The sequence below is a fragment of the Rhamphochromis longiceps genome, linkage group LG14, assembly GCF_057381845.1.
Source record: "Rhamphochromis longiceps isolate RC_006_pf linkage group LG14, R_longiceps_female_GT1.1, whole genome shotgun sequence".
NCBI lineage: Eukaryota > Metazoa > Chordata > Actinopteri > Cichliformes > Cichlidae > Rhamphochromis > Rhamphochromis longiceps.
The window spans coordinates 5,603,657-5,618,487 of record NC_140570.1 but is presented as its reverse complement, the minus strand read 5'-3'; the positions used below and the strand labels follow the sequence as shown (position 1 = coordinate 5,618,487).

Here is a 14,831-nt window from a genome sequence, read left to right as displayed (position 1 = left end):
GAATTGGGATACAGCCACAGGGAGACAGACAACTATTCACACACTCACATTCACACCTGTGGGCAATTTAGAGTCACTAACTGCATGTACGGAAAGAGACACAACCACAGGGAGAACATGCAAACTCCACACAGAAAGGCCCTGGCCAGTTTGTGGATTCGAACTCTTCCTCTGAGGTAGCAGTGCTTTCACTGAACCAACGAGCTGTCACTCCATACTTAAAAAAAAAAAAAAAGTAGAAAAGCTTTGATTACAAGGCTTCATACAGAATTTTCTTTACGTTTTTGTCTTTGCAGAAGATTGCAGTAAATTTAATTACGGAAGGCCCAAACCTAAACATTTACTTCCAGGATCACATTATCAGAAGGGCAGCCACTTTGTAGTCAACAGATATAATTTATTTGAGCATCTACTGTATGTTTTTTTTATTTTTTTTTATTACAGAGTACTCTGCACCACCATCATCAAAACACCAAATGAGGGAAGAATAGTGCTAATTCCTCCATTAAGAGTTGAGATATAGAAAATCAATTCAAAACATATTTATACATAATTAAGTTACCATAAAATTAATAGATATATAAGCAAAACGTATATTCACAAACAGATATTACAGATACTGGGACATATATGCATATACCTATATGCCCCCCAGCAGAAAACTCAATTTTTCACAGCTGCAGAACATCAGCTAGCACTAAGCAGTTCTTTGAATGAACTGTGACAAGGTGTTGTTCTTTCCCCCTTCCCCCATCTTCTGTCTTCCGGGAACACTAATAGGCTCCATGCAGAGTAATGTGACCAACTGAATCATCCTCACCCCAGAGCTGGAAGCTGCAGATCAGAGGAGCTGTGCTCAGTCCCACTCCCACACTGAAAAACTTCTCTGGAGTGACACTTTCTGCTAAGGATTTCTTGGATAGTAAACCTCATCTTCCAAGGATCTAACAGCACAGTCTCTCTATTTGCTTCAGCCACTTTTCCCACTTGTCAGACCTCAGATCAGCTCTAAGGTGAAAAGGTCATAGGGCCCAGGTGTAGCCCTGACTACAGTAATAGGTAAGTAAAACCTTATGCGTGTGATGCTGACAGACTTGAAACACTGCTACATGGATAGTGAGCAATTAGTTATCAGCTGATCAACCTCATCAGTCCTGCGGAACCTTTGAAGTGCCCTTATTTTAATCTAACTTGTTGACTTTGTAATAAAAAACAGGATTGGTCGGGTAACATCAGTGAAATTTGTGGGCTCTGATAATTGTAATAGATGTAGTAGACTAATGATTGCTACAGTGATGTAGATGATCACTCATCTCATATTTGTATTTAGACTTGCTTGTTCAAATACAAGAAGTGAACAGCTGCAGCCTGATTGTTATATAAACCTAGGTGCACCCCACTGAGCTGGCAATAAGCACTTATTTCCACTAACTAGTCTACTTCCTTTTACATTAACAAAGATACGAAAAAGACTTTTGAGGCACTATCAGGCAAAATTTCTGTTACTTAGAGTAAATAACTTCCATTAGTTAAAGTAAGTAAAGCAGTTACACAAAGTGTTCATCATACATCATCGTACAAAAACGAGGCTGTAGTATAAATAACAGACATCTCTATGAGGTCAGAAAAACTGAACTCATACAGACTGCATACTGCATTAAACAGCAGTATTTACAAAGTACATTAATGACCTTTACAGAGATAGCTTCATCTAGTGTTTTTACAAACATGATACCACAGCTGCTATGTATAAAATATTCAAGGTAGAGTCTGTTTTGAAAGTTTGGTGGTTCACAGGCAAACTGCATCTGCCAGTCTGTGTCTGTAGTTCTTACAAATTTGTTTTTAAGTGAACACAATGCCCTATGAATAACAGTGTGGAGAAATGGAGAAAAAAACATATCTGCAACATCATAATCACCTAAATTAAGTTATTTAAAATATTTTGCATATAAATACATACAATATATATAAGTACAAAACTGACTTCAGCTGTGGGCCTTATATTTCGTCTCCTAAATGTCTAGAGGAATTCTCTTTTTGACAGAAACATTAACTTTGACAACTGACCATAAATTCTAACATTGAATTCATTCTCAAGTCTAAGTTACCAACTTAGAAAACAGAAAAAAACGCAAACAGAATTATGACCATAAATCACTGATTATTCAACATCATAGCATAAAATGAGTAAGAGACATTGTGGCAGTATTGCACTCGGAGCAGTGACACTAAGCTTTGGTGCCTACCTATTGAATTCTTTCATGAACTCTGACTCTAATTTTGCTGTTGGACTAATTGATGGATGCATATAAGATTCTAATACTTAATATTAATATTTTTCTTTTTCAAAATATTCAAGAACCAAGTATTCACATTTTTTAACACCAGAAAAATGTGAAAAGAGACACTTTCATATGTAAATCATTTTATCATGTTTACTTCTACGTTGCTTCTACCATTCCACGCCTTGATTGAGTTCTTATGAAGCAGGCAACTGGCTTTTGGGGATACAGTTGTATATGGCATAGATCTACCATTTTGGCAATATAGAACTTTCCATAGATTTGTGGTTAGGGATTTTTAGGTGGTTCATCTATAATTTATAACATCTCTGACTAAACAAACGATATAGAACACTACTACTTAGCTACTTATTTGCTAGACAGGATAGAGCCAGCATACTCGTTTGGAACTGCTCTTAGTCTTTATACTAAGCTAGGTTAACTACATGCTGACTCCAGATCTGTACTGAACACACAGAAATGTGACTGATACTTATGTTTTGCCTCAGTTCTGCTTTTTCCAATGGCTCACGTGATCACAAGCTGATCCAGTGACAGCTTACAGACTGAAATTACAAGGAAAATACAAGGAAACAAGCACATGGCTCTCATGTAAATGCTTGGCTTCATTTAATCAGACTGATGTTTCCCCAGCAGCCGAAGACAAACTACAAAATGATCAGCAGTCGATTCACCACTCCACTTATTACCTCAATTTGTCAGTAACTGACAACCCACACCATATATTTATTTTCCTCTTTGTGTTTTAAATAGTTATGAAATGTATGAGAGAATTAAGTATTTAAATATTTTTGCATTATCTTTTTGATGTGTTTATGTGTAAAAGGGAGTTGCTTAATAAATGCGTAAAAGGGTGGTAAATGTATATTGTAACTGGTGAACAAGACAAGTGGAGAGCCATGTAGTGCAGTAAGTTTAAAGCTCCCTGCAGATGAAAGATGCATTCCTACTCTGCATGTTGCTGTGTTCCTCAGACAGATTCCCAGCTGGGACCTGCTCTAATCTCCTGGCAACAATATTGACATAGAAATAGAAACTCTGGAGAGGACAGGACTAGCTCTCTGCCTGTGAGGATTGCCTGCAAATATATCTGCTATAGTTAATATTAATCACAAAGTTGTGCATTATTGCATTAAAGACAGACAGACAGAAAGTTAGATGTTCTTTCTTCCCACCATTCTGGTACAAGTAAATCATTTGCCAGAAAACATCTAAAAGAGTCTTCTTGTTTCCAGACAGAAAAGTCTTATGCCTACTCTGGCAAACCAGTGGTTTAAATTGTTATAAACCCTCTGTATTTCCATTCCAAGTTGTGAAACAGAGTTGATATTGTCCCTGAGTTGTGACATTGTAAAAATGCCTTACCAGTTTGTTTAGCAGCTGACTCTCTGCATCTGTAGCTGCATCTCAGGTGGTTCCTGTAGTCTGCCATCTTATGTTTGTTCATACTCATGTACCAACTTTAGGCAGTCCTTTCCTAAACCCTTTGGTTCAGGTATGTGAATGACACCTGGGAGAAAATCAGGACGTGCCACAATTCAATAATCACATTAACTTAATAGACAAACACCAGAGAGGATATGAAAGGAGTTAGACTGTGAAAATTCCATCATTAATGGGAAACATTTGAAAGTGTACAGTAGACACTGACTTTTTTTAAACCAGTGTATCCAGATCCTAGTAGCACTTTTCTACTCTGCCTGAGTACTCAGAGCAGTTTATACAACTTGGCTCATTCACCCATTCATACAAGCACTTCTTCTATGCTGAAGTTCTTTCTATCTAGCATTCACACACATTTATACTCCAGTGCATGCAGACAGCAGAGGATAAGTTGGGGTTAGTATCTTGCCCAAGGATATTTGACTTGCAGATTGGAGCAGCCTGGAATCAAACCACTAACCTTCCGATTAGTAGACAATCAATATTTAAGATTTGATTCTTATCACTTATCCACTGGAGAACACACTACGTGTCATAAGGATGCCACAACAGATAGTGAACACCATCCAAACAGACACAGCTGCCAAGGAAGCAGAACAACAACATCTCAAAAAGGCCCTGAGTAAATGTAGTTATCCAAGCTGGAGATTTGTCAAAGCTGGGAAGACACCTTAAGAATGCTTCAAGCAATCCAGGAGAGAAGGACAATCGCCTCCTAAGCAGTCTTTTGTGATTCCTTATGTGTCAGGAGTAACAGAACATCTGAGACGTATTTTCTCTGTCTGCCTAAACACACTACACCAAAATTGGTCCCCCTTAAGAACTGGGTCTCCGGTAAAAACAGAGTAATAGTGTACAGGTTTAAGTACCAGGAGGATTGTTGTGGGAAAACAAACAAACTCCACCTAAGTGGACGGCACAACTGTCCTGAAGTTTATTTACACCTGGTTCTAGTTTCGGTACTATTTATAAGGCAGGCGAAACCTGAACTCAGCTGAGACTGAAGAAGTCACTTGCACACTTCCTGGGATCTCACTGATAGGTTTATTTTGTTTTTTCAGTTTAATGATAGCTTGCCACACTTGCATCAAGTGAGAGTTCCAGTGAAAATGTATTTGACACACAAACAGATAGATAGATAGATAGATAGATAGATAGATAGATAGATAGATAGATAGATAGATAGATAGATAGATAGATAGATAGATAGATAGATAGATAGATAGATAGATAGATAGATAGATAGATTGATTTAGCATTTGGTTAGCTTAGCATAACTAAAAGAATCCACCAACTTACAGGCAGCAGTGCATCAAGACCTTTTTTCAACTAAATTCTAATTACAGTTATAATCTTTAGATAGTAGGAACTGCTCTCTGTGCTCATTTACTGGAGAAAAGAGACAGGAGTGAATAACCTGAACTTATTGTCCTTTTAACCAAGCTGAAATTATTCAGCAAAATGATGCGATTCAAAACAGCAGTCACAAGAAGTATGTAGAGAGAAAACAGGAACTTGAGAAGCTATTGCGAGCTCTCTAATAATTTACCCACAGATCACAAAGCCCCCATCCCCACCTCTTTTCCATACATGGGCAAATTTCATACCACAGTGTGACTAACTTCTAGCTCTTTTTTTTCTTTACATCTATTTTTGTATGGGAAAAATGCTGATAAAAGTTGTATGGATAATTACTGATCATCTATGTTAGTCAGCTCCCCTGTTATTTCATTTCAGGATCATCATCACCTTCACTTTGCCCATAAGCATGACAACCAAATCGAACAGCAGTGTTCTGGGTGGCAAGGCTTCCTCATCACCTCTCCTGTCCGCTCCACCTCACCAGCGTCTGATCACCAAAGATGGACACTGTGCACTTCGCCCCACTGTGTGTTCTTCGGGCTCATGGCATGAGACTTTACGCAGAGCCTGGCTGTTGGCCCTGCAGGATGTGTGGGGATTGTTGGTGAGTCTGCGCTGGAGATGGGTCCTCCTGGCCTTCTGCACCTCCTTCCTGGCCCACTGGCTGTTGTTTGCCTGTCTGTGGTACTTGCTGGCACACCTAAATGGGGACCTTGCTGTGCAGGATCATGATGCGCCCCCACAGGGGCATGTGCTCTGTGTAAAGCACATTACAAGCTTCACTGCTGCATTTTCCTTCTCCCTGGAGACTCAGCTAACCATCGGCTATGGCACTATGTTCCCCAGTGGAGACTGCCCCAGTGCTATAGCACTGTTGGCTGTACAGATGCTGCTTGGGCTCATGCTGGAAGCATTTATCACAGGTACATCTCTCCATCAAAACATCAATTATTCTAAGACAATTCTCAGTCTTAAGTTTAATTTACTATTTGGGAAACATAACAGAAAATAACTACCACACTGAGTTGACATTTACATATTCACAATAGAAGGTGTTTTAGTGGTAGCCCAAAGTCTAAAGGAAAACGTGTAAATCATACTAAATGAATCATACTATCATTTCTTTGTGAAATTGCTCATGTTGACATTTTTCTCATAGGCTGGAACCTTTCACAGCAGACTTTGTGAATCTGGGCAAGAGACAAAATACACCCCAGACAGGTTGCCAGTCTCAGTCAGTGCTTAAATCAAACCAGTAATCTCCAAAACACCTATCCACATCCTAATCATAAACATTTGAAGTGGAAAACTAGATCTTATGGCACAACAAAAGATCTAAAGATTAATTAAACAAATATCTTATAATACAACATGTTACAAGATCTGTTTCATTAATCCTGAGATAAGAAAAAAAGCTATAGGATTCCAACCTCATGAGGCAGAACAGAGATTGCAGTTTTAAAGCTTCTGAGGCTAAAAAAATGTGACACCTGCTGGAATACTCCAGGTATTGCACTTCCAGAGATAAATCCCATGAATATATTTCTAGGTAGCCAGAAAATTAGATATGTAATATTGTTGACTTCATCCCATAGAAATGCTATTCTATCTTGGACACTGGCATCTTTTGTCTGAACCTTTTTCAAGCTTTATTCAAACATTACGCTGCTCCTCACAAAAATTCACAGATCAAACCACACTTTACTTTACCGATGTGTGAGTGTTACCAGGTCCAACCCAGTAACACTGCTCCAACTTTTCATTGAAAAATGACCAGTTTACCATTAATAAATGAACCAAAAGCAGTGCACAGTGTAAGAGGCTTAAGAAATAGACATATATTTTAAGTTATTCTCCTGTGATTTGAGACACATTTAGTACAGTAATGTAAAAATAGGGCACTTTAAGAATACAGTTGTGCTTCTAACATTTTAAAAGATATTTTGAAGTTTAAACATCATTCTTTGGTCTAAAATTGTTTCCACTATCATGATCACTGCCTTTGCTATATAGAAATCAGAAATGTGCATTTATCTGATGACAATGCACACCATCAGAACAAGTGAGGAAAGTAATGATGTTTATCCAAGTGCTTGTATTTTACTTTTAGTCTTTCCATTGTCTATTACCTTTTGTTTCTGTTTTACTACTGAAAAAAAAGCAGAAATATTATATGTTTTTCAAAAGTCTAAACATTTTCTATCAGACATACAATTCCCCAATTTCTATATGAACTTGCTGTAGTTGTCTGCCTCTCCATACAGTTAGGACCATAACATTTTGGACATTACATATTTTTACATTTTTGCTTCTTCAGCCTAACGGTTCCCTTCACCATCTGGTTCGGGGGTTACCACCACGGCAGGCACCAACCACCTTGTGGCCACAGCTCAGTGCAGCAGTTTCAGCAATTGAGGTGCTGAGTGCATTTGGACTCACTGTCGAAGCTCTGCTGGAGGTGGGAGTTGAAGGACTGGGACAGGTGTTCCCTGTGAACCCTCACTATAGGTTTAGGCACACCAGATCTGTCCAGCATCCTGCCCTGCCACCTGATCCAACTCACCACCAGGTGGTGATCAGTTGACACTTCAGCACCTCTCTTTACCGAGTGTCCAGAACATAAGGCCACACATCTGATGATATGATTACAAAATTAATCATCAACATGTTGCTTAGAGAGTCCTGGTGCCAAGTGCACTTATGGACACCTGTATGTTCAAACATGGTGTTTGTTATGGACAAACTGTGGTTTGTACAGAAGTCCAGTAACACAACACCACTTTGTTTCAGATATGGCAGGTCATTCCTGCCACTCACGCCCCTCCAGATCTCACTGTCATTGCCCACATGAGCGTTGGAGTCTCCCAGTAGGACGACAGAGCCCCCAGATAGAGCACACCCTCAAGCACCCTGTCCAGGGACTCCAAGAAGGCCGTCATTCTTATAAGAACAGACGATACACATTAACTCAGGCTCGTTCCCCACCAGAGAGGTGACATTCCATGTTCCAGTTGCTAGTCTTGGTAGCCTGGGATTGGTCTCTGACCTTGGCCTCTACCTAGCACACATTGCACCCGAGCCCTGCAGCGCAATGTGGGGATGGTATGCCTACAGGAAGGTGGGCCCATGTTTATTTTTTGGGCTGTGCCCAAATGAGCTCCATGGACTAAGGCCCGGCCATCAGACGCTCGCCCTCGGACACCCTCCCCGGGGCTGGCTCCAGGGCAGGGTCTTGGTTAACCCTATCCTGCACAGGGTAAATGGTTCCCTCAATCTTCTGCTCATAGGGTTTTTTTTAATTGGTCTTTGTCTGGTCCATCACCCAGGACCAATTTTCATTGGGAGACCCTACCAGGGGACAAAAAGCCTCAGACAACATAGCCCCTGGTATCCCTGGGACACAAAAACCCCTCCACCATAATAAGGTAGCGATTTGTGGAGAGGTTTAAAGCATTTAGCAAAAGTATTACATTAGGTGTTTAGGAATTATAATCCTTTTTATATGCAGAGGTTTAAAATAATTTCATAATAATTTGAGAAAAAGTTTTCAGCTTAATGGCACTTCATGTTTTCATGTTCTTTGGTCATATGCTGCAACCATTACTATTAACTACTCATTTTGTGGGGGTTTTTCCATGATGCTTGAGAAAAATATTTCCTGTGCTATGGTTTAGTACAAAGAAACATTACTAAAAAAATGTGATTAACTGGCTAAAAAAACAACATGAACAAGACTTCGTCTTAACTTTCAGGTGCATTTGTAGCCAAGATTGCCCGCCCCCAGAAGCGAGCAGGAGCCATACAATTCAGCCACCAGGCAGTGGTGGGCCAACACCTGGGTCAGACGTGCCTCATGCTTCGAGTCACCAATCTGCTGCAGCGGCCTCTGGTGGATGTAAAGGTGAGTGCTGTGCTATACGAGGAGCATGAAGGCCAAGCTCTGCACCAGACTTCATTGGACTTCTATTTGGACCATTTGGGCCAGCAGCCATGCCCCTTCTTCATTTTCCCACTCACCTTTTACCACCCCCTGGACCGTCGGAGCCCCCTCTATCCTGTCCTGTGTGAGGGTTCATCAACCCACTTTGAGTTAGTTGTCTTCCTATCAGCCTTGCAGGAGGGAACTGGCGACACTTGCCAGAAGAGGACCTCTTATCTGCGCCAAGAAATCCAGTTTGACCGCCGCTTTGTCCCTGCTTTGGGTTTGGATGCCTGTGGAAGGTACACAGTGAGCAACCAGCACTTTGATACAGCCCATTCAAAAGAGCCTATGAACAAGGACTGTGTGGTGCAGATCAACGGTGATGGAAATGAGAGGATGGAGTAAGAATGCTGAAGGGAAGATTCTCAAAGAGACCGAGAGAATATGCAAGTGGAGGCAGATATATTTGTTGTCAGGAGGTATTTGATTGAATTTGGTAAATTTGAATTTATGATTCAACATTATAAAAATTCAAATGTATGCCAGATATATATAAGTACTGCTGCAGGCTCCCTCACCTCCTCCCTCAAATCACTTCAAGTCCTCAGTGCTCAAAGCAGGGGAACCAGTAACTACTGGCAGTTGTATTAGTTAAAATGACTGACTAGCAAGGATGGAAGAATGTGCGCGGAGTGGGGTATAGGGAGATGTGTGTGTTTGAACATTTAATACTTAAGGAAAAGTAATTCAAGATGATGAAAATGCAAGGATCATAGAAGAATTTACATGACTGAATAAGAACAGTCTAAACTGTTCTCTTATCACACTTCAAACTTACAAGGTACGATCAAAAAGTTTGGTCACTCAGCTCATGAAAATACACAATTTATATTTAGGCATCACCTTATCGACAGCACTTGAGTGCTACTGCAGTTTCACTGTCATGCTTGCCCCATTACTGTATTTTTAACCACACTAACAGACAGTTGCTACTCACCAACTGCACATCTTGCCAGATTTGGTTAATTCTTTTCTCCAAAATCAAATGAAAATTGCAGAATTGCTGTGTTTAAAGAATGATTGTGAAAAATCCATGGTTAGAAGTACACAGGAGCCAAAATTTAAATCTATTCTAGGTTTTTATTTTTATTTTGGGGAGCCATGGAGCAGTTTGATTGCATTTTGTATCAACTAAATTTTCACGCTTCTCATACAAGGATAAGATATTTATTGAATTCCAAGTAAGCAATTTACTGTGTAGAAATTCAGATGTACCTTGTTCAAATGTAATACCTGCTTTGAGAACTTACTGACTTAAGCTAGCTAAAGGGTAGGTTCCGATAGACTTAACAGGAATAACGTATGAATATTACTTGACTGGGACCAGACATAAACAGTTGCAGGCCAGAATAAACTTACAGTTCCCAGCTACAACAAGCAATACAGTACATGACAACTGAATGATCCAGAACGTGACACAGTGGTGGAGTGGCCAGTAGGAATATTCTGGGTTTGAATCAAGAGTTTGCATGTTGTCATCCTTGCCTGTGAGTGCCCAGTGGCAACACTACATTACCTATTTATAGAGGTTATAGAATTTCTTATTTACCTTTATTATCAAATTAAATAGAATTAGTTTTCTAGCAAAAATACATTTGAGAGCAAAGCTATAAAAGCAGCACTCACAAAATGTACATGTTATTAAAAAGTGAAAAGGTCAGGATAACAATAAGTACAGTGATCTGCATTAACATTTGCAAGCATGCTCACAGTGACAATGACAAATTTAGACTCATCTCTCTTTCTTCCATAGAGTTATCCTGCCAACAGGCTAAGTCTGTGTGATCTTGTAAAGCCGTGGGCTGTGAAACAGGGTAGATGGTGTAACAGTGACTGAAGAAAAATGATGAGAAAAAGAGGGTAATGTTTGACAGCTTTTCCTATCCTTAACCTATGTGAGTATTCAAAGTTCAGATTCAACTTTGGTGACTGTTAACTTTATTTATATATGACAGAAAAAAAATAGCAAAAGGAGCAAAAAAAAAAAAAAAAAAAAAAAAAAAAGGGAGATGACTAGCAATATAAAATTCATAGGTGCAGCAGCAGTACTGGAAGTGCAGACAGTAAAGCAAGGGACAAAATTAAGAAACTCTTCTCTGGCATTCATGTTGTTAATTCTTATGGTCTAGCAACAGAACTGACGGTACTGCAGACTAGCAGCATGAGCTGACAATCACAACATAACATCAGATGGTTGTTATGGTAAGCTGCTATGGATAATCTCTGGAATCCCATTAGAACAAAGACACTCATGATGTAAAGTGAACTGTGTAACATTAGACTTACCTGCTTGGCATATGGCTCAGTAGTAATTGATAGAATGATACTGACTGCTGATTGGTCTATGGATTAAACCTTTTATTTTGAAAGATAATTGTCTCAATCATTATGCAAATACAAAATGAATAATTTTCATTTTTTCCAATATTAAATGTTTTTATATTAAGCAAAGAAAGCTAGTAGGTAGAATAGCAAAATTTTGCATTTAGAATAGTTTTCTCTTTTAAGGCTGTTCATTGAATGAGAATCTATGTGTTATCTATATGGTATATTATAAAAGAAATCATGTAGTGACTTCAGACTAAAGTGAAGAAATGTTCCTTCAAATGTGTATGTGCCTTTGTACAGTGTACATTACAGGAAATAAATATTTTCTAAACAAACTGAAGTTCAGACTTCTTAAATTTAGCTTCTAGATTAACATGCCCATGACAACTGCAGATTGCTTTGGCAATGCTACTCCCTGGAAGATCGTAGTAAGGTCTTTTTGTGACAAAAAACAAAGTGTTGAAGAACCAAACATTGCAACAGAAACCTACATGTTTGTTTGGTGTTATTTCCCTTGTTCAAAGATAAAAAAGAAGACTGTCAAGACATGGTACCAAATTCCTACACTCCCCACAGCACACAGCAGCAAGATGTAAGATGCTGGGACAGCGTACACTGAGCAGCTGGAACACTGTGAATGAACAGGATCATGTGGGACTTTGGGAGTTGTAGCCCATAATGACCTCTTTCATAGTCACACCTGTTTTCTGTTCCTTGTTAACTACAATTTTGTGTAATAGTTAGTCAACAGCTGCTAATCAGTCTGGAACTCAAACTAGAAAAGCAATTTCATTCTGAGACAGAGAGAAATATATGGAGAGAGGGTAGGAACAAGTCCCCAAAGAAAGTAAGCCAATGCTACAAGCAAAATGATTCACAATGTTTACCATTCTATTTATCATTTATTGCAGTTAAGTTTAACATTACCATTCTGACAGAGACAGCAGAAATACAATATCTATACAGTGCTGAAAAATATATTTTGCTGACTTTAATATTTGGCAACTTTTCTAATAAAACAAAAGACAATTTATTCATCAAAAAATACTCTGTCCATTTCTACAACAAATCACTGATAAAGTATGCAATCCATACACTGGTTGGTTATATGTCGACAATAACATGCTACAACTTAGTACATTAATAGAGACTAAATAAAATGATCAGGAACATAAAATGCGCTTTACACTGTTTAGGTTAGAGCCTCTCTGCTTCATTGGGCTTGTGGATCTATTTGATCTTCTAGAATTTCTTTTATTATCTATGTATCAGAAAATAATAATTCTTTTACTGTTTTCTACATCCGTATAGCAACCCAAAATGTACTTCTGCCCTTCAAAGCTGACAAATTAAAGGCAATGACCTCACTCAGAACAGAGCAGGTTCTGCACATATGCAATATTTACTTATTTACTAATTTTTAAAAACTAATTTTTACTAGTGTGATTTCAGTATGTTGCAGGTATGGTGCTAACAGATGACATTACAGTCATTCCACAGGTAGTGACACTGCATATTGTTTAAAAAAGATGAGAGGACTGCATCTTCCACAACAGCCAAACTGCTGCCCATGTGTCAGTGTTTCTGTAAAGGATTTCTTAAATTTTGTTTTAGATATAGATCAACATCATTGGGAAAAAAGTACTTTCTTTCCAAAAGTGAGACTACAAGAGGAAATAGATGCATTAGCACTGTGAAGTATACTGGCTAATACATTTTTCAAAAACACTTTTTAGTTTCAGGTCCTGGAAGATCTGAATCTATTTATCAATCTACGTAACACTTTGGTGCTAACATTTTGGTCATTTCTACTATTTAATGCCATTTCAAAGTAGTATCATTTATGATTTCGTGAGAGGCGGTTTCATAAACTATTAGAATAGTATACTAGTCAAGCTGAAGATATAATGCTTGAACAATTTTGTCCAAATTCTCCATGTGTGACATGCTAAATACATTTTAATGAAATTTGGTCCAGTTTTTTTTTTAAGTATTCCATTTATTATTTATTTTAAATGTACTCAATTTAACCATAAATATATGCATAACGTTGTTTTATTTTATTTTATTAATTTTGTCCGCAAGGTGACATCACACCAGTGAATACTTGCCTCACCGTTTGCTTAACCAGTGAGAGGACGTGATTTTGTTCATTGAATGAAATGGCCCAATTATTTGTAATTCTTCCTGTTCAATGAAAATTTAATCCTGTAAAGGTTTAAAAGTTTCTAACATCTATCAGATAAAAACAAAACAAAACATAGTAATAATCACTAATAACCATTTTGTAAATGAAATGTATAATCCGATAATAACATTAACTTGAAGAAGTTGCATTTTTCAAATTCAACATTTTAAATGCATATTGTTAAAACATTTATAATCATAAATAAAATAAAATCCTGCCAGTGTACTGTGCAATTATTATCACTTAAACACAATTTTTAATATTCTTTGTAGTCTCCTTTTCCATATACAGTCTGACTGCACGACATATTTGGGGTTTAGATACCAAACTATGAAAAAAGAATTAGATAAATTAGGTTAAAAATTACTAAAAACATTGTATAGATTAAACTTTGAATATCATCCTGTGAATAAATTAAAAACACACAATGATATGCATTTCATGTCAATAACTATTCTGCCTAGTACTATAACAGGAAAGATGTTTTATCCTTAAGTGAGTAACTATTACTCATGTTTATCAAACCTATGATCAAAATTACAAATAATATCAGTTTATACTGGAAATAATTTTAAAATTTTGAACTCATATTGGTAACTTAACTTAAACAAAGGTGACATGGGGATGCGGCATTTTAGGCTAAGACAAGATTTGGAAAAATAGCTACTGGCCCATTATTATACAAAATACACTTAGTTCTGATATGTGGACTCAAATGGTACCAAATACTAGAAATGACCTGAACCCACATAAAACATAATTGGGAGCCTTAAGGCTATTGCTATATCTATGTTTGGACAGAACTAGGCTAGTTGCTAACCATGCTTCCAGTCTTTACGCTAAGCAAAGTGAAAGTGCAACCCCGAGATTACCGAAGTGAAAATCCTAGTATTTCCCAAAGTATTCAGCTATTTCTTCAAGTATCAGTCTCTTTTCTAGACCAATGCTACCAACATAGCTGCATAGCAAAGCTAATGATAAAGCTAAGACTACATGATGAAGTAACACATACATCTCTTTTCTATGCAGATGTGCTGAATGAAGGAACTGCAGGACTATCCTGTACAGCCTGTCTCTGATCTCAAAGTACTGCCGTGAGACTTTTCCCATTGGACATGTATACAGTGCTGAGAGTCTTGAGCCACCCTCAGGTCTTTATATTTTGGTAGGAAAAAGGTACAGTGATTTACTGAAACACACGCAAACAAACATGGAAATATAG

General features: G+C 38.0%; 1 protein-coding gene across 1 annotated transcript; it reads left to right on the top strand.

Annotated features, from left to right (window-relative positions):
- The first annotated feature begins 833 nt into the window (after nucleotides 1–833).
- On the top strand, nucleotides 834–11,758 carry kcnj13 (potassium inwardly rectifying channel subfamily J member 13). The gene is made up of 3 exons (XM_085379924.1): nucleotides 834–1,059; nucleotides 5,487–6,034; nucleotides 8,864–11,758. The coding sequence occupies exons 2-3, from the start codon at nucleotides 5,518–5,520 to the stop codon at nucleotides 9,436–9,438; spliced, it is 1,092 nt and encodes a 363-aa protein (XP_085236050.1). The 5' UTR covers nucleotides 834–1,059; nucleotides 5,487–5,517; the 3' UTR covers nucleotides 9,439–11,758.
- The last annotated feature ends 3,073 nt before the right edge of the window (nucleotides 11,759–14,831 follow it).